Genomic DNA, 19,870 nt, shown 5'->3' with positions numbered 1-19,870 from the left:
AAAAAATCTCAGGTTAGTGTATGTAAACCATGTTTTGAACAGTCAAAGATGCTCAAATGGAGTCCTGGAAGAGATTAACTTATTTTAATGTTGCTGCCTATTATGACTTCTCTTTTTCTACCTAATTTCAATTATATTTATTTATAATAAAAAAAACTCAGTTAACGTTAACATTTTAATGTGAAGCCTTTTCTTTTTGAGTGGATAAATAACTTCATAAATAGATAAATACACATCATATTTATGTTTTAGTTCATAAATAGCTTTTCATTTGTTCATATCTAACTTCTTTTAAATTGTTAAACCTTTACAATGATGCCAACCTCCAGCTATGACCCAGTGATTTTAATGGACAGAGTGCAGCTGCAAGTGAGTTTTATTACGATGGCGTCTCCAAGACAAACTCATCTTCCAGAAAAAATTAATGTGATGTCACGACTACCCACGCGCCCCCACGTGCTCTCCCTTCACCGTCTTCTTCTTGACCTTCCTCTCCTCCCTCCTCCCTCCCTTAAATATCGGAGCCCAGAGGAGGCGCAGCAGAGCCTGGTTGGTGTTTCACACCGGGACACTGAAGTGGAGCTAACAGGTGCGCACACAGAAGGGATGAGGACACAGCAGCTGCTGCTCCTGCTGCCGCTCCTCCTCTGCTGCTCCGCCGGGGAGGTTCAACAGGGCGCTGTTAGGGAGTACTTCATAGCGGTGGTGGAGATCGGATGGGACTACATCCACCTGGACGATGGGGGCCGCGCATCCGAGCAAAGGTAAGCAACTCCGACTAAATGATGAGAGAAAAGTGTAGTACAGTTCTCCGAGCCTAAGTTTGTTTTATGGCTAACTAATCCTTGATTTTCTTCAGAGGAAACCTCAAAACCATTCCTCAAAAATACATCAAGGCCGTTTACAGGGAGTACACAGATGCTGCATTCACTGCCCCCAAACCGAGAGCAGCCTGGACAGGTGGGCGGTGCACGCTTTCATTTACACTTACCTAATGACGGCAGGAAACTTGTCAGTAACATAATGAATGAATGAATGAATGAATGAATGAATGAATGAATGAATGAATGAATGAATGAATGAATGAATGAAGTGGTGCCTCTTGAGAGCCTTGTGAGTGGAATAGCATTAATAATTCTGTGGCGTCACACCAAACCAAAAGCTTTCGCAAAATTTCAGGAATTTTAATAAATTGGCTGTGAAAATGGAAATGTAGTTTGATTTTTTTTTTTAATTATCTAATTATTTAAAAGAAAAATTAATAGTCTATAAGCATCTTAATACAAAGCAGTTGATTTCAATATGCTGGCACACATATATGTATATTTAAAAAAAAATTTTAAAGTCAAACATTTTAAAACTCTGCCACTCTCCTGACATTATCATGTACGCCTGATATTACTTGAAAGCTTGGAGCCAAAAGTAAGGGAGGAAAACTCTTATCAAGAGACAACAATAAAGCATAAGTATGTTATTAATTATAAAGCAATAAATGCTGCAATCCATAAATATTTCTTATTTCACCAGATACATTCAAACAATATATGATTATACTATATAATACTATTATAATAATATAAGTAATAATAATAATATGAAGAAGATCGTCCCTCCATACGCTGTCGCTGAATCTAGCATAAACATACTTTTTCACATTAACAAGCATCATATCATGTTTGAAAATGTTACAATTGTAGCATCTGATGTTATGTGATGGCAGGTATTCAGGGCCCAGTGATTGTGGCCCAGGCTGGGGAGAGAGTGGTGGTCCACTTCAAAAACCTGGCGTCTCGGCCCTACAGCATCAGCCCAGTGGGGATCACCTACTGGAAGCAGTCTGAAGGTAAGCCGTCAAAATACCCAGCATGTCTTCTTCTCTTTTTTTCTTTTTTTTTTTTGCTTCTGGAACATAGCAACATGGGTTAAACATTAGTGAGCAGCATTCCCCTGTCCTTTGTCAAATAATGAGCAACAGATTGACTCAGATGCTTGACTCATGGTTTGGTTTAAAGACCTGTTGCAGTGCAGATGAGGAAATGGAAAACTCAGACAGAAATAGCTGCAAACTGACCGCTTACTGTTACAGTGAGTTACATTACCATGTGGGATTATTTTACAGTTTGAGTCACTACATAGTAGTTTCCTTTTTGAACTTGAAATGTGATGAATGAAGCAGTTTTTATAACATCATTATCAATAAACTGTAAAAAAAAAATGCTTTCAATGAACAGGAACCCCTATTAAGAAAAAACAACAACTCTTGATTCTCAAGAAGTGACAGAGAACAACGGTCACCATTATCTCATGTGTGCAGATCTTTTGCGGGTTGCGGGAGCCAAACTGCTCATCTCTCTGGCTCTTATTAGAATCTTGTACCCACGTGTGGCGCTTCCTAGTTAATCCCATTCGCTGACAGCACCGGATTATACTCTAATGCTGCTAAACGTCCCAAACCATCACTTCCTGCAAGCAGCTCGGTTCCGATAACTGACTTTATAATCTGAAAAGCTGCTTTTGTCACGTTCGGGGTTTAGCCTATTTAAACATATTCTGCCTTTGCTGTTTTCATATTCTATCACGTCACAACTGGAAAATGTAACACATTTTATTTGGATTTTATCTGAAAGACCAACACTAAAGAGTGGATCAATTTAAAGTTGATGGGGAAAAAAAGAACATTTTCAGCTGTTTTGATGTCCATTTGTCTGATTAATGTTTTTGCTCTGAGTCACTGCTTCCCAAAGAACTTTAATTACTTTCTAACATTTTTTTCCTCAATTTTTTTTTTTTTTTTAATATCTGGAGGCTTTTAGTGGGAGCAGCTTTTACTCTTTTGATCCACCTTGGTAGCTAAAACAACTCATGGAATATCCTCTCTTTCCAGGAGCTGGATATGATGACTCCACCACTGGTCAGGAGAAGGAGGATGACGCCGTCCAGCCCGGCGGATATTATGAGTACGTCTGGGACATCAGCTTCAGCGACGGCCCGACCATCAGTGACCCCGACTGCCTCACATACTCATACTCCTCCCAGGTGGACACGGTGCGAGACATGAACTCCGGACTCATCGGTGCCCTGCTCATCTGCAAATCAGGTCAGTGAGCTGCTGGAATGAGTCATCAAAATACATTCATTCACAGGAGCTGGTAGTTTAGGAAGAAGTCCAATGCTTTATTTCAGATTTAAAACCTGGATATATCACCAAATAAGTCACTTAACTTTAAAATCCTGCGTCAGGCGCTTTCACAGAGGACGGCCAGAGGAGATTCCCAGCATTTGTCCTTCTGTTTGCCGTGTTTGATGAGACTAAAAGCTGGTATGGAGAGGTGGGGCAGAGGACGGGCAGGGAGAAGTTCAGGAGAAGCGATGGCAGGAACGAATACCACACCATCAATGGATACATCAACGCCACATTACCTGGTAAGCCGCCTAACACACCGCAGAAGACGTTGCTGCGTACATGCATGCTGAAATGTTAAGCGTGCATGTATGCTTGACATGCATGCATGCGTTGCTCAGTGCTTTGCTCAGTGATTACACTGAATCCGTCTCTGTCTATGTGCAGGTTTGACAATGTGTCAGGGTAATTACCCGGTGTCTTGGCATATGATCGGGTTGGGAACTACTCCAGAAATCCACTCCATTCGCTTCCAGGATCACACACTGCAGGTAAACGAAGACTTCAGATAAGAGGCAGTCACAGCAGACCGGTCAGGGACGTCTGCCAGATAAGATGTTTGCAGGGCGTTCAGGAAATGCCTCAGGTCTGCAGTGTTGGAGGAATTTCTGGCATTTCTGTTGAGAACTGCATGGTTTTGCCAAAGTCAGTAGATAAGGTTGACCTTTATCTGTGAGATTGTGTTTGTTCATCCAAGAGCATAACAGCATCTTTGTTGGCTGCACATATAAACAGGAGAACTCTGAAAACAATTCCCTGGCGGAGCTCTTCTTTCTACAGGCAGCTTTTAAATGTTAAAAAAAAAAAAAATAATTAAAGCAAGGTGTTTCCCATAAAGGATGAATCCTTAAATTATTTTTACTGTCTAATCAGTTCATCATTATCACTCTTGTCTGTAACATATGTTAAAATAGGATTTGATGGTGGAGCCATTTAAAATAGAAGATACAATTTTACTATACTTATGGATCCGATCTAATTTTTCATGAGAATTAGATATTAATTTGTTCTCGTTCTTAAATCTTAAAGATGGTTGAAACTCAAATCTTAAAGATGGTTGAAACTCGAGTCTCTGTGCTTGCTTATTGATGTTGTGTGCCCTTTTTTCACGTATCTGTAGAGATTTTGCAAGTTTAAACATGATGTACAGATTTCCAAACAGATACTGATTAATTGCATTTATAAACAGAAGTTAAGCTGCATGACAAACTCCTCCTTAGCTTTCGTTCAAAAGAACTCAGCCTGCTGAGACAACTTAATTTCATACCAGGTCATGTTTGAACTTCTGGCCTGGAATTGGCTGGTGAAGTCCTGGAACAGGCTGGACCTGCTATGGACGGCTGCCTGGAGGGACAATATACAATTACATTTATAGTTCCTTGGAAAAACTTCCGCTTTTTCACATATTATGAAAACCTAAGGAAGAAATGTAACTTTTTCTCCAATAAAAAAGTTATTTGAGTTTTATGAAAATGTTGCACCAAATTTTATTTTGAGGCATCAGTTAAAAGCAATACATACTCAATACTCCAATTTTATTGTAAATAAATATGGTAAAAAAAAACTACCTATCTATTTTCTTCCACTTCCACTAAGTAAATCTGGCCAGTAAGAACAGGCAATTGATTCAAACTGACATTTTTTTTATCTCTTGTATCTCATTTTCACATACAAAAAAAATATTTTAAGGTTAAAAAAGGGTTAGTACAACACATATTATCCCTTATTCATTAGCCAAGTTTTTGCTTTTAAATTTGTAGAAATCAAAACTACAAACATCCGGCAATTTTTACATAAATCCGGCTTGGGCTCCAGAACTTTTGGGGTACACATGTGATTTCAAGCTTAAACACATTTGGCTAAAAGGTTCTCTAGAAAGTAGTTTTTTATCCTTTTGTCTAAAGATTTTATTCAAACAGTTAGTTGAGTCTAATATCTAAATGAAATCTATGTACTATAAATTGTTTACTTGCAGGTACTGACCCATCGTAAAGTCACAGTGGAAGTGACTCCAATGACATTCATCACTGCAGAAATGAGACCGGCAACCAAGGGCCAGTTCCTCATCAGCTGTCAGATCCACGCTCATCGATATGGTAAAAAAAAAAATTATCAGTTTACCTTATCAGAATATAACAACAACTCATTAAGTTTGGAATAACCAACATTAACTGTTTCATAGATGGCATGAATGCATTGTTTACGGTGGAGAAATGCCCGGAACCCGTCACCAAGGAAGTGCGCAAAGTTAACGAACATGATATCATCTATGACGAAAGCTCAGAGTATGTGTTCAACATAGAACAAATTCCAAAGCCACAAGTCCAACCCAGATCCGGCGGAGGACCGAGTCGCCCGTTCACCCACTATATTGCTGCTGAGGAAGTCACCTGGAACTACGCTCCTCATCTGAAACCCACAGACAGGTGAGGAAATGTGGAAGGAAAAAAGGAAAAGCATAAGTATTTGTTGCTAAACAAATTGTTTCCCTTCTTTTTCCTGTTTCCAGTGAATTACAGTCCAGATATTTGCCTGCTTCTCCCCATCACCTTGGCTACACATATAAGAAAGTTGTGTATGTTGAGTACGCAGATCCATCCTTCACTGTGAGGAAGAATCCCTCTCAGACCCTGCTGGGTCCCCTACTGAAAGGAAGAGTCAACGATGAAATCCATGTGAGTTGTTTGAAAGTCTGATTAGTGCATGTTAACAATCTGCTCTATTTGGGATTTTTCTTTTTTTTTATTTATTTATGTGCCTTTTGTTGATTTTTTTCCAGATTTATTTTAGAAACTTAGCCAGTCGCCCTTTCAATATCTACCCCAATGGCCTTACCAAGATCGTTCCAGGACCGGGATACGCTGATGGTAAGCCTACGCTCTGAAGAAATCTGCATTCACTGTGTTTGTGGAGAACACACAAACACAGTGAATGCAGTGTTTGCACCATGCGGGCTCTGGATGCCCGCATGGTGCTGATGCAAGTTTGTGTTAGCAGCAACACAACAGGGAAAAGGAGGAAGTGTGATTTTGCTGCAAGCACAGAAACCACCAGAGTGGCACTTTCCCACAGGGGCACATCGAGGGTGAACTTAGAATAGAATAGAATAGAATAGAATAGAATAGAATAGAATAGAATAGAATAGAAGCAGCCTTTATTGTGCCACAAAGGGAAAATTTAGGTGCAACAGAAGCAAGAGATATAAATGTTTGCACCAAAAGTTAAAGTGTTAAAGAAAACAAATCCTAAACAACAAAATTAACAACAACAATAACATTAATATGCATTGCATATACATTGAACAGTAAAAAAGATAGACTATTTACAACACAGTACTTCAATGGAGAAAATCAGATGTGCAAAAAGAGCGGAAATATAATTTTAAAAATGTTATTTATCTGTGTTTGCTAAAAGATTCATGTTCTCTGAACTTTATCAATGTTGTCATGTTGCGCTCATGCACTAGATGGGATTTATTTTGATTTTATACCATAAACCAATAAGCTCTAAATTAAATCTGTCCCCAAATTTCAGTAAAATAATTTTAACCGCTAATCCCTGTTAAAAATAATATCTCTTTGAGCTCCCTGTCTTTTTATTTGTAACTTGTTTTTGCTTTCATGATATTGCATTTAACAAATCATATAACCATGTCCATATTCATTAATGGTAAGTAGATATCTGTTTATTTTAGTAGTCAATCGTAGTTACTGGCAGATGATTCTATTCTGCAAATTTGTAAATTATTCACCTGTTTCTGCTAATCCATGACTGTGTGGTTTATATTTGCATAAATATTTACTCATAAAATAAACAGGTGAACGCCAATCAAAAATCTTAACTTTGAATAAAGTTTTGATCATTTAAAATATCTAAGAAAGGATATCACTACATATTACTTACTTCCAAAGGCAGTTTTTTCTGACAAAATTTATATTAAAATAAAGGGCTCTTGAATTCAAAAGCAAAAAAAAAAAAAAATCTTTCAAATTTTTATTTAGAATATATTTTTTCAGTAACTACGTATTATTCTCCTTCCGCTTCACCTATTCATCTTTCATGTAAAATCCTGAACAGCTCAGTAAAATTAGCAGAACCTCACAAATCTCTGAAGATCTTTTCATTAGAATCAACTTTTCTTCAACCTGCTCAAATCTCTCTTAACAGCTGCCGGGTATGACCTGCGTACATTGGGAGTTCCACCCAATGGGACGTTGGGCTACACTTGGAAGCTAACTTCAGATGACGGACCTTTGGATGGAGACCCCCAGTGCCTGACTCAGCTGTACCAAAGCACCGTCTCGCCAGAGCAGGACCTGGCCTCTGGGTTGGTCGGGACCCTACTCATCTGCAAGCATGACAGTGGGAATCTGGTGAGATGAAAAACGCGTCAGACACATACTGTCCTTACTGTCTACTATCGGCTGTAACACTTTTTTTGTTTGCTCATTCCTTGCAGCAGGACCCAGCAGGAAGTCTCATATTTGCTGTGTTTGACGAGAACAGAAGTTGGTACTTTAAGGAAAACATGAAGAGGTCAACTCAAAGCTCCTACAACACTACAGACCCTGACTTCTATGACTCCAATGTCATCTACAGTGAGTTCCACATGTTTGCATTTGTTTTTTATTTGATCTTTTTCCACCATTGTTAGTGAAAACAAAGACGTGTACTTTGAATGTGCCTCTCCCACCAGGTGTAAACGGCATCATGTTTAGCGGGCGTCAGTTTGTCATGTGTCAGAGGGACGTCCCCTTCTGGCACGTGGCCAACGTGGGAACCCAGAGCGAATTCCTCTCCGTCTATTTCACCGGAAACCTGTTTCAGTACCAAGGCCTCTACCAGTCTGTTCTCACCCTCTTCCCCATGACTGCTGTAACTGTTCCCATGGTGACAGAAGTGATCGGTGAGGGAAAAGCTCACGTTTACACCCAGCTCCTAACATGAACATGTTCGCTCATTGGTTTACGGTTCAAAGCTGACCGTCTGGATTGATTTTATCGTCTTAATAAGTGGGTGGACAGAGATTCTAGTTTAATTGGTGATACATAAATGTATCTGAAGTGCTGGGAGTTGCCGTTCGGCGATTCTGGATGCATTTCTTACTGAAAATAGCTTGGAGCTATGGTTTCACAAAGAGTGGCCTGCGTCCTGCTTCAATTTTCACTTTCATTCTTTAAACAGAAAGCTTCATTTCCATAAAGTCCAGATGTGTGAGGTGCACAAATAATTTCTGTCCAATTGACAGATCCTCACACCTGAGCTGTAGATCTCTGCAGCTCCTCCAGAGTCCTTAATAACCCTCTTCATTTTGCTATCAATGAAAACCATCTATTCTTTCCTTTCACTTCATAGTCATGAGCTCATGGGTGTTTTACGTAAAATCCTAGTAAAATATATTAAATTGGTGGTTGGAATGTGAAAAAATGTACAAAAAAAGTTTAAGGTCTGAATACTGCTGCATAGCACTACATCCTGACTTTCTCTTCCAGGGGAGTGGGAGATAAGTGCCTTTGACAGCAAGCTTAGAAGTCGGGGAATGACCATCCGCTACACTGTCCGCGTCTGCAGTGACTTTTCTCTGGTCGACCGCAATGAGGATGAAGATATCTCTGAATTTATTGACAACGCATTTTTGCAACCGAGGGGCTTGAGACCTCAGAATGGCACAATGTTGGTTCGGGTGTGCAAAAAACCTATCGCCAACAATACTACTGGTCAAAATGTAACTTTGGGTGAAGATGAACGTGGCCTGTGTCAGCTGAAGAGAGTGCCGGTGGCGTCAGTGAAAAGGGAACAAGGTCCCTCAGATGCGGGGATCCCAGAAGATGTCCTGGAAGAATTAGAGAGAGATGGCAGCTGGACAACTCCTGAAAATCGGACTAATGCAAAAGAAGACAGAGGTGGGAGACAGAAACGAGAGGCAGGCGGGAACTGGACAGAGAACAATGACATACCACCAAATGGTGACGCATCAGAAAGTCAACAGGTCCGCTCTGAAAACTTAATTTCTCCAGTGGAGGAGATGGGTGAAAACTACATCTATTCTGAATCTGAGGGTCTTTTAGACGATCTGTTGGACCTTGAATACAACTTCACCGATAGCAACACAACAGAGGTCAATCTGTCCTTTGAGTATGATGACTACAACAATGAGGTACACGTTTAGATTTTGTCTTATTCAGGACAATCCAAACCTTCTGCTTCGCTGCTATAAATGTTTAACTATTTCAACAGGTGAACGGCTCATCAGAAATATTTGGCACGGGTTTAATTGGTCCGCGCTCTGGAGAAACCAAACCCCGTAATTACTACATCGCCGCAGATGAAATCACATGGGATTATGGCATCAAGGCATCACATCAATTCATTAAACCCAGGTGGGAATAAAAGTCTGACCAAGCTTGGGCTATTTTTGGAAAGTAGTGTATGAGTGCCTGGAATTGTTAAGCTAGTAGAGACATAACTTTGCAGACTTGTAAATGAAATTGCTGTGAAAGGTGGTTCTACAAGGGAACAGACACAGTGATTCTTCTAACTCGCTGAAAGAGCAGTTCTTAATAATTGATTTTCCTAAAATCAGAGAGATGCGTCGGGGGATGAGGAAGTTCCTTCCTCGTTATACGAAGGTGGTTTATCGCGCTTACGTGAATAAAGACTTCAAGCAGCCCATCAACAGAGGAGAGCTTGAGGAACACTTGGGAATCATGGGGCCTGTCATCAGAACTGAAGTTAACGATCTCCTCACAGTGAGTTTCTTCCTCTGTAAGGAAAGAAGCACAAGAAAAGTTTTTCCTCTTCCTCTTCTTCCTGTTTTCTTCTGATCTGTCATAGACAATAGATCAATTTTGTTAATGACCGGCATATAAATACATCTGGTTATGAAGTCAAATCTAATGTTTCTCATCTATGCCGTGTCCTAACTCAGGTGACCTTTAAGAACAACGCCAAGAGACCCTACTCCCTTCATCTTCATGGAGTGTATGACCGCAGCCAGCATCTTAGCCCTACAGAGAGCAGTGCATCCTCTGATATTCCTGGAGAACCTGTTCCTCCAGGACAGACCCGGACCTACAACTGGAAAATTAGCAAGTATCAAGGTCCCTCTGATCCTGAGTTTAACTGCAAGACTGGCGCTTACTACTCCACTGTGGACAAGGTCTGCTGCTGTGTTACTTACACATTCAAAAACTGATTCATGTAGCAAACATCCTCACTTAATTTCTTTGTCTCATACAGGAGAGGGACCTTCACTCTGGTCTGGTTGGTCCACTTGTGATCTGTAAGTCTGGAACGTTGCAGACTAACAGATGGCAGAATAACCTCAACATGCATCCAGACATCCAGGATTTCTCCCTGCTCTTCCATACCTTTGATGAAACTAAAAGCTGGTACCATGAGGAGAACCTGCTGAAGCACTGCTCTCCCCCCTGTCAGGCCAACACACAGGATCCCTGGTACCACACCAGCAATAAGTTTGCAGGTGACTCATTGTGTTTCTTGTAAAGCTTGCTTTTTCTGCTCTGCAATGCGTCCACTAACGAAGGCAATGAATATTTTTCCTTAGCCATAAATGGCTATGTGGCCGAGACTCTTCCTGGTTTGGTTGTGGCCCAGCATCAGCCAGTGAGGTGGCACCTTCTTAATGTTGGAGGCGACAAAGAGTACCATGCTGTTCACTTCCATGGTTTGCCTTTCACTGTCCATGGTAAAGAAGAACATCGTATGGGTGTCTTCAACCTGTTTCCAGGTAAAAACACACATTCAAACACACATTTGTATCCATACTTTCCCTAGAAGGGGGCCAGACTTTCTTGATGTCTTTTTATGATCAGTAGTGATAGTCTGGAGTTCTGTTGCATATGTGGGTTCTCTCTAGGGACTCCAACATCCTCCCATAGTCCAAAACCCTGACAGTAAGGTTAACTGGTCTCTCTAAATTGTCCTTTGGTTATTTGGCCTTTTTGCTTCTGATGGACAGGCATCCTGTCCAGACTGTACCCAACCACATGCCCAATGACTTCTGGATATAGGCACCAACCAACCTTGTGGTGCACCTGTACTGCACTTACTGGGTTGTTTTGATGTTGCCGACTCTTGCTGCCGTCCAAACCATCCAAACTGTTGTAAACTATTTTGGCAAGCACTGAATGCCAACTTATGAATAAACAGTGGCATAAAATCAACCAAAGTCTAAAGAAAAAAACATTAAAACATCTGATCTGGAAAAACTAATAATCAAGATTAATTAATTATTTAGAAATAAATACATTTCTATGTAACATGAACTTTCAATAACTCTGTCTCACTCATTGCTTTGTTTTCATTCCTGAAGGTGTTTTTGGGACGGTGGAGATGAAACCCCCGACGGTTGGGACATGGTTAGTGGAGTGCACCATCGGCGAATACCAGCTGGCTGGGATGAGAGCCAAGCTCTTGGTCTATGATCCAAGTAGGTGCACACATGTCCTACTGATAGAAGCACTGATTGAATTGGATGGTTTTGAATCAAACTGTGTTACTGGGTCTAGACTCAGATGGGTATTAAGATTTCTGGGGCATGTGTATCTATAAGAAAAACTTCCCAAACTCAATGAGACACAAACTTCAGCATTTTTTGATTGTTTTTGTGATTTGTCATCAGTTTTTTTGAATCCTTGATATTTTTATGCTGACATCTATTGTTCTGTTTGTACCATAGATGCCAGAATTGCTCGAACTAGAATAAAGAAATCCCTGTTGCTTGAGGTCTTGTCTTTTTCATTAGGTTTAGATAAAATTAAAATTTTCTGTGAAACGTCTATCAGTTGTAAACCATTCCTGATAAATGCCTGATAAGTGAGGCATTTATCAGGAATAAAGGCCTAATTTCCTATATATCACAGTGTGTAATATTTTAATTGATAGGCCATATTTTCTGGACAGTTAGTTCGGGAAGTGGTAATAAGAGTTTTACGCTTATTACTAATTTAAAAAATCATTTTTATTTATTAGAAATAAAAAGAATGGAACAATAAGCTAAATACATGAATCAGAGTGTTTCAGTACAATGTTTGAATCATGGCCTTCATCAATGCCCACTCCAATTTCAGAGCTGAGTTATCCTAGAATCCCCTCATTGCTCAGGGTAATATCAAAAGTTTCATCAGTTACAGAAAAGGTCAAACCACTGAAACGCATTTCACAACTGAAATTTATTTACTGCATGCTGTTGTTTGCTTTAAATGTGTTTACTGAGTATTTTAGGAACACACTTTACTGAACTTTTCTTTTGATGTTGTGACATGCAGGATGTGTTTTACCTCTGGGAATGAAATCAGGGCGGATCGAAGACTCCCAGATTACAGCATCAGATCACAGCGGTAAGATCAGATGGGTTTTTCTTTTATTTGCAACAGGCTTTCTAATGTGACAGTACCAAAAGAATTAGCACAACTTTCAGTCAATCTAAGGAAAATGCCTACAAACATCAGGAAGTAAGAAGGGGTTATGGTCTTTATGTTGGTTTATGTTTCTGTTTCCAGGTAACTGGGAGCCAAGGCTGGCAAGACTCGATATGACTGGTTTTTACAACGCCTGGATGGGAAAGGGCAGCAAGTCATGGTTGCAGGTAAGACGTTCTGAGAATTTACACTTGACACACAAAGCCAAAGTTTAGGTATTGTTGTGAAACAGTCAGTGTAAAATCATTTGTGGTATCAGGTTGATCTTCTGAGGCCCACCTTACTGCATGGCATCCAGACACAGGGGGTGAGCTCGAAGCTGAGGGACCACTACACCGCCACCTTCAATGTGTCCTACAGCCTCGACCAAGAGACTTGGACTACTTACAGGGGAAACGGCTCCATTAACACCAGGGTACGTCCACAGTTCCTTAGACATCAGAGCAAAGGCTAGACAGCTGTGAGGTAATCTTCATTGTCCCTTTAGACTGAACTGTTTTCAGTCTGACTGTGCTGCAGATCAAGGTTATTATAGTAAACCAAAACGAACAAAATAACAAAAACTGAAATTAAGACTACTTTCACACTGCAGCATGAAGTGACCCAATTCTGATTTTTTTGTCAAATCGGATTTTTTCTTCTTTTTTTTTTTGCCGTGGTTGTTCATACTTCCAAACAGGAATGGCCAATGACCTGAAAGTGTCCCGCATGCGCAGTAGAGGGCGCAATAACGTAGTGCATAGTGTTTTGCCCATATGGTTTTGCCAACCGCCACAAAAAAGAAGTAGTGCTCAGTGTTCGCGGGAGTGAACATGGATGCTAACAGCATAGTTTACACACTTGAAGTTGTTGTCCGACTTGGAGCAGCATATTAGCAACTTAATCCTCATTGTAGTCCGTCATGGTTGTTGGGGGGGGGTTTTCCACTTGCGAGTATCGGGACGCAGAATAGCGATATTTGCTGAGTATCAGTGACGTAAACGTCAAATGAACGCGACATGGCCGTTGAGATTCAGGTCACATTTGAAAAGATCAGATACGTATCGGATAGTGGCCTGCGTTTCATTACGTCAAAAAAAATCGGAATTGGGTCACTTCAGGCTTCAGTGTTAGCTGAATAAAAACGGTAATTAATGGGGAAAACACAATAACTAAGGAAAACTGTTTCATGTGTTTATAAAACTAAAATACTGAAATTAGAGTTATAATAATCCTTGTTTTGTGTAATGAATCTATTAGCCTTTCGGTATGATATGAAATTTTATAATTTTTTTTTTGCACATGCAGTTTACGTCAGCTGTCATCAAATTACGGTACTCAGTACTCCTCCTAGTGGCACTACTTGAGTCCGCAAAATGGTAACAGCAAAAGTTGGGATAAAATGCCAAGAGTCAGTTGGTTGTTTAACAATTATTTAATTCATTTTTGGAAAATTGTATCATCAATTGAATATACATTACCCAACTGATGTTTAAGGACAAGTATATTGTTAATGACGCTGTACTTGACCTTTTTGAATTCTCCACCTAAAAATTAACCAAAGTATGAAAAAACTAAAACTACTAACATAACTAATAGAAACTAAACTGAAATTAATATTTACACTACTTATTATTAATAAAAACTAACAAACCCACAGTAAAAACTAATGAAAGCTAACTGAATTAGACAATCAGAAAGTCACAACGAAATAAAACTAAACTACAATGAAAAATCCCAAACTACTCTAACTGTGCTGCAGAAGTTTCGTGGCAACCTGGACAGCTCCAAGACAAAGGAGAACAGATTCTCTCCACCGTTAGTTGCTCGCTACATCAGGATTCATCCACACGACTACAAGCAGAAACCCGCTCTCCGACTGGAGCTGCTGGGATGCGATCTGAACAGTGAGTTGATTCAACTTTTTTTTAGCACTTGCAGAGAGTGAGAAATGACTCAGACTGTATGTTTTATGTGTGTGTGCGTGAGCAGGCTGCTCTCTGCCTTTGGGACTTGAAAAGGGGAGCATTAATGACAGCAGCTTTAGCGCCTCATCGTTTCAGTCGTCTTTCCTACGAAGCTGGTACCCCTTCCTCGCACGCCTGCACCAGAGCGGTGGAGCCAACGCCTGGAGGCCAAAGGTGTGTTCACCTTTTTGCGAGTATAAGTATATCTACTGATTAGCATGCCGACTGCATACTGCATAAAGAAATTAATTAATGAAAACACTCAAGACATTTAATCCATCAATAACCTTTTGTCTGCATTATCGGTGACATTTGGTCTCCATCAGGTGGCAAAGAAGCAGTGAAGCTCGCAAAGCGGACCATTAACCTTTCTCTCTTCACACTCCGTTATCATGTTTGGCTTCAGCTTCTCTTTCCTTTCCTCTTCACCTTATCGTTTTAACACTTTCCAGAAGTGAACTGCAGGCGTGTGACTTGTCCTCATGGCAGGTCGTTGAGCTGCTGTAGCACCGGAGAACAACAGAGGTCAATCTCTGGGTGCCGACCTTTGGTTATAAGATAATTCTAGGATAAGATGAACAAACAGCAAAATGTTGCATAAAACCAAAAGAATTTCAACAATGAAGGAACTGAAGTTGAAACTTTTGCCCACAACCGGTTTCCACATCGTGCCAGTAAAGAGTAGGAGAATAGATACACGGGTGAAACATTGTTTTTCTATGTTTCGGTTTCTCAACAACCATGCTCTAAAGTTAAGAAGACATTAGTTTGTTGATGATTTTTTAAAGATATATAAGTGAGAAAAATCTTTTACATATTTCAAGACAAACAATTATACAACACTAGTTAAGTGAAGATATGTATATTAATCTTTCTAAAGTTTGTGCAGGAATATGGAGAAGTGTTTCTTCTTTTTTTGCCTTTTTTGTCAACATGTTTCCAACAATCAAAACAAATTTTATATCAAGCCAAGACAACCCGAGTAAATACAAAAGTCATTTTTTCATATCTTAACCAATCTGGACCTATATGAAAAAGTAGTCACCCCAATAATTGTGTGTGCCCTCCGGGGCACCAGCTGCCATAAAGTGTTTGTAATAACTAACGGGTTTCGTCCCACTCTTCTGGCACAATCATTTTAATTCAGCCACATTGGAGTGTTTTCCAGATTAAACAACTTGTTTTTTAAGTTCATACCACTGCTTCTTAATAAAATATATCTCCAGACTTGGATTAGGCCATCTAAAAACCTTCCTGTTGTTTTGTTGACCCATTAGTCACTGGACTTTTTATTATGATTTGGATCATTATCCCACTACATAAACCAGAAGAACTTAAATTTAAAGCCACAAACCAATGTAAGGAAAGCATTTTACCAAGAGTGCTCAGGAACAAAATTAATGGTTTCATTAATTGTGGAAAGTTGTTGCATTTTTTTTATTATTTTCTTGTGAAAAAGCCAACTTTTGTTGATCATATACTGAGCTACACAGTGAACATCCTCTTGAAATCTGAAGATGCTTCAATATCTTGTTTGCCTCAGAACAACAACCCCCATGAGTGGCTGCAGGTGGATTTGGGGAAGGTCAAACGGATCACAGGCATCATCACGCAAGGCGCTCGGTCGTTGCTGACCCAGATGATGGTAACAGAGTTTTCGGTCACATTCAGTCCGGACCGACATTCCTGGAGCAGCGTGTTGGAGGAGAGCTCCCAGAGAGAAAAGGTATGCAGAAAAAAAAATCATAAACGGTTTCCATTTAGACTCAGGCCCACGTCACAGCTGCCAGGCAGACTGCAGGTTTCCCAACTCTAATATGTATTCAGTTATTCAGTGAATCAGAGCTGAGGCTGCCGGGTAGATGAGTCAACCCAGTTTTTTTTGCAGTGCTAGTGTGGGTCTTGGAAAACATTGAACTACATCTATGGATGGCTGGCAAAAGAAAAAATACAGACTATTTCCACATGTTTTGGTCTTTGGGATTAAATGTACTTTTACAGTGGCATGTAAAAGTATTAATACCACAGGAACTTTTACAACTTTACAAGCAGAAACATTTTGCATTTCATTGGAATTTTAGACAAACACAAAGTAGTGGAGTGGAAGGAAAATTATACATGGATTTAAATTTGAAACGTGTGAAGAGAAGTCATGCAGGGGAAACAGCAAACATATGAAAGAAGATGCTAAAATTGAATACTTTGCTCTGTGTGCAAATTACTATTTGTGGTGGAAAACTAAAATGTCACATCTCATCTTCCACCTGGACAACAAGCCTAAGAAATACAATGCTTTTTATTTTTTTATTTTTTTTTACATCAATCCATCTTCATGTGTTAGAGTTCAGACCCAAATCAAATAGAAAATATGTGCTGGGACTTGAAAATTGTGGGTTCAAATACAATTTCCATCCAATCTGTTTAAGTTTGAGCTATTTCCCAAAGAAGAAAAGAAAGAAAGAAGACAAAAGTGTTACAAACATTGATACAAACAATGTGCAGCTTCATCATTTTCCTTCAGTTTCACAATGTTGCTCTGCTTTGTTTTTCTGTTGTGTCTGTAATGAGACAAAATGTGAGAAACTGCAAGAGCTGAGAGTATTTTTCTGAGGAACTGCATGCACTGACATGATAAATGTCATCTTTCTGTGCTGTTTCCTGACTTCTGGCTCTTCCTTTTCCTCATCAGATCTTCACAGGCAACAACGATCCAGACGAGGAAGTTTTCACAGTTTTCGAGCCTCCTTTGTTTGCCCGCTACCTCCGTATCCACCCACGGGGCTGGGTCAATGACATCGCCCTCCGCCTGGAGGTGTTGGGCTGTGACACCCAGCGGGGGGTCTGACTGCCCTGGCAGTAAACACCGGCGCCAGCAACAGCAGCTTTTCGGATTTAACTGGACATTTTGTTTTTTCTGTGAATTTTGCTGGATAATGAGATAATGTAGCGCACTTAAGTTACAATTTGAAGCTGTTCCCCCTGTAGGCAGAACATTGTTTACATTTTCACTTGTTTTCTTTCCGACACTGTGATATTTGATGAAGGGCACACTTATGCTAAGTTCATAGGGAAGTAGGTGTTTTTGGAAAGCTTGATTTTGATTATGCTAAAAAAAAACAAAAAAACATTTTGAATGTAAGCAGGTGTAAATATTTCAGACTTGGGTTGCTTTTTACTGTTTGACTATTTTTATATCATTGGAAAAGTTGTATTTTCTCTGCTTTATTTGAGATATTAAACTATGAGTTCCATGACACCTTCAACATGTGTCAAACGTTTATTGCCAGAAACGTACACAGATAGACACTAGGAGGTGCTAGAGTACCTGCTCTGTTTCTTCTGTACAAAAAAGAACCCTTCTGAAATCTTTTTTGGTTTTTAATAGTGCACCATCTGACGCCAAACAATAACATATGGCTATTGATTTTAAATTGATTTATAGATATTACGTTATAGCTGTTCCTGTAAAAGAACAAAATCCCACTTGTGGCACAAGTTGCCTTATTTCCCACTTAATCACCTGCACCCCAGAATATCTGTGCACGCCACTGTTTGTTTTTGTTTTTGTTTTCTTCTTACCAGAAGCCTTCTCGTGTTTTTCCCTTTTTTTTCCCCAAAGCCTCTTCATCCTTCATTCAGTCCTGATATGTCGTTTTTTCTTATCCACCTCCAAGAGGCCCTCCTGGCAGAAACAATGGGACGGTGGAGCTCCGACTTTGTTCTGTCATAAGTTAAACTATGCAGCTCTGTTGCCCAGAGGAAGTACGCGTTCACAGACAAAATTATTGGGCTGCGGGACTGGAGGGCAACTGGTTGGATCGACACGGAGTTTGTGCCATAAGACCTGACGAAAATGTGTCACCTCATTATCGGTCAGGAAGTTTCCAGGCAGGCGGGAGGTGTTGTGTTTAGTTTGGAGGTTAAGAGCAGGCAGGCATGTGGCAGGAGCACATTGTACCTGGTTGTCACGCTTTATCTCTCTGAAAACACTGACTGCTCTCAAAAACACAAACAGCATCTGTATTCATTGGTGGCTGTGGCACAAGAAGGAAAGCAGATGAATCTGAGCAAAGCAGAGGCTGTCGCCCAGATGTGATCTCTTATCGGGTGCCGCGCTGCTGCTCCCAGCGTGTGAAAGCAGCAGCAACAACAAACACAGACCAGTCTGACATTTTAACACTGGGAATTACATCATTTTCATTACACAGCATTGGAAATGCATTGGCATGCTTTAGCTTCCCCACATGTACCACATCTGATCAGTGTGGTGTGCATTTGTACTATAATTAACTGATTAAACTAGAGTCACTGTAGTGTTGCTAAAATTACCAGCCAATGTACAAAAGGGCATGCCTCCCTTCATATCCAAATCTAAAATGTCCTTTTATCAATTTTTTCAAATTAAAATAGTAAATCTGTATTAATTACACAAGACATTTCAAGCTTTTATTTCTGTTACTGTTACTGATGTAGCTTATTGCCAAAAAACATTTAGGAAAATTGGAGTCTTGATTAAGGTCAGTAAAATGAATTTAACGAGATTTTTAATCATTCATTTAAGAGGAACAGAGAGCATTGATAGAAAGTTGAGTGGAATGAAAAAGTTTGGTTTAAAAACAAGGTGCAATAAACAGCATTCAAAGAATGTTAAGAAAACTCTTCTCAAGAGTTTAGGGTAGATTTACAAGGCATAGACCGGGCCGTGAAGCGTATAGTAAGCTCAACAATAGGCCAACATGGCTTTAATTTAGTAATTCTCTCATTCTGTAGGTATTTGGGTTTTGTTTGAGTTTGATCCTTTTTCTTCTGGGTTGAATATCTTCAAAGTGTATTCATATTGTGTTAATTTTTATGTGTACATAAAAATTACACATAATTACGTTATAGCTGTTCCTATAACGTACAGCTATAATTCCTCTAATCAGAGGAATCTGAAAGGATATTCATTAATATCCCTTCATCTTCCTGCTTTCCCTCAGCCTGCCTGTTTTGCCTCCTGTCACAGCTGCACCCTCTTACTAATCAACCAATCACCTGTTTCTTGTTCAGCAATTATACTCCTCAGTAATCACTGATTTCCTGAGAAGGAAACATTTTGTCTATGGAAATGTTAAGTTTCAGTAAGTTTGTGGCTTACCAGAGAACAACCCAATAAATCACAAATGTTTCTTAAGGAATTCAGCTTCTGCTTTCTTCTTCTTCTAATTGGTATTAGCAGGAATGGACAACTAACGCTGATGTGTTACGCTCGATGCACTTGGTTGGCAGTAAACAGTTAGAATAACGTGGCTTTACAAGAA

General features: G+C 39.8%; 1 protein-coding gene across 2 annotated transcripts; it reads left to right on the top strand.

Moving 5' to 3' along the window:
* Positions 1–550: 550 nt before the first annotated feature.
* f8 (coagulation factor VIII, procoagulant component) lies at positions 551–17,833 on the top strand. 2 transcript variants are annotated; one of them, XM_008420384.2, is made up of 27 exons: positions 551–764; positions 860–960; positions 1,721–1,843; positions 2,885–3,097; positions 3,241–3,423; positions 3,569–3,672; positions 5,157–5,277; positions 5,364–5,607; positions 5,691–5,856; positions 5,961–6,048; positions 7,349–7,554; positions 7,644–7,779; positions 7,878–8,087; positions 8,674–9,338; positions 9,419–9,561; positions 9,765–9,930; positions 10,110–10,340; positions 10,421–10,664; positions 10,749–10,931; positions 11,517–11,633; positions 12,472–12,543; positions 12,706–12,791; positions 12,884–13,039; positions 14,366–14,510; positions 14,596–14,744; positions 16,114–16,296; positions 17,260–17,833. In XM_008420384.2, exons 1-27 carry the CDS (start codon positions 607–609, stop codon positions 17,413–17,415), a joined length of 4,749 nt encoding a protein of 1,582 aa, XP_008418606.1. In that variant the 5' UTR covers positions 551–606; the 3' UTR covers positions 17,416–17,833. The 2 variants fall into 2 exon arrangements, with proteins under 2 accessions (XP_008418606.1, XP_008418605.1); XM_008420383.2 differs by having other exon boundaries at positions 7,641–7,779.
* Positions 17,834–19,870: the final 2,037 nt, after the last annotated feature.

Source organism: Poecilia reticulata, linkage group LG10, assembly GCF_000633615.1.
Source record: "Poecilia reticulata strain Guanapo linkage group LG10, Guppy_female_1.0+MT, whole genome shotgun sequence".
NCBI classification, from domain to species: domain Eukaryota; kingdom Metazoa; phylum Chordata; class Actinopteri; order Cyprinodontiformes; family Poeciliidae; genus Poecilia; species Poecilia reticulata.
This window is presented reverse-complemented; position numbering and strand designations above follow the sequence as displayed.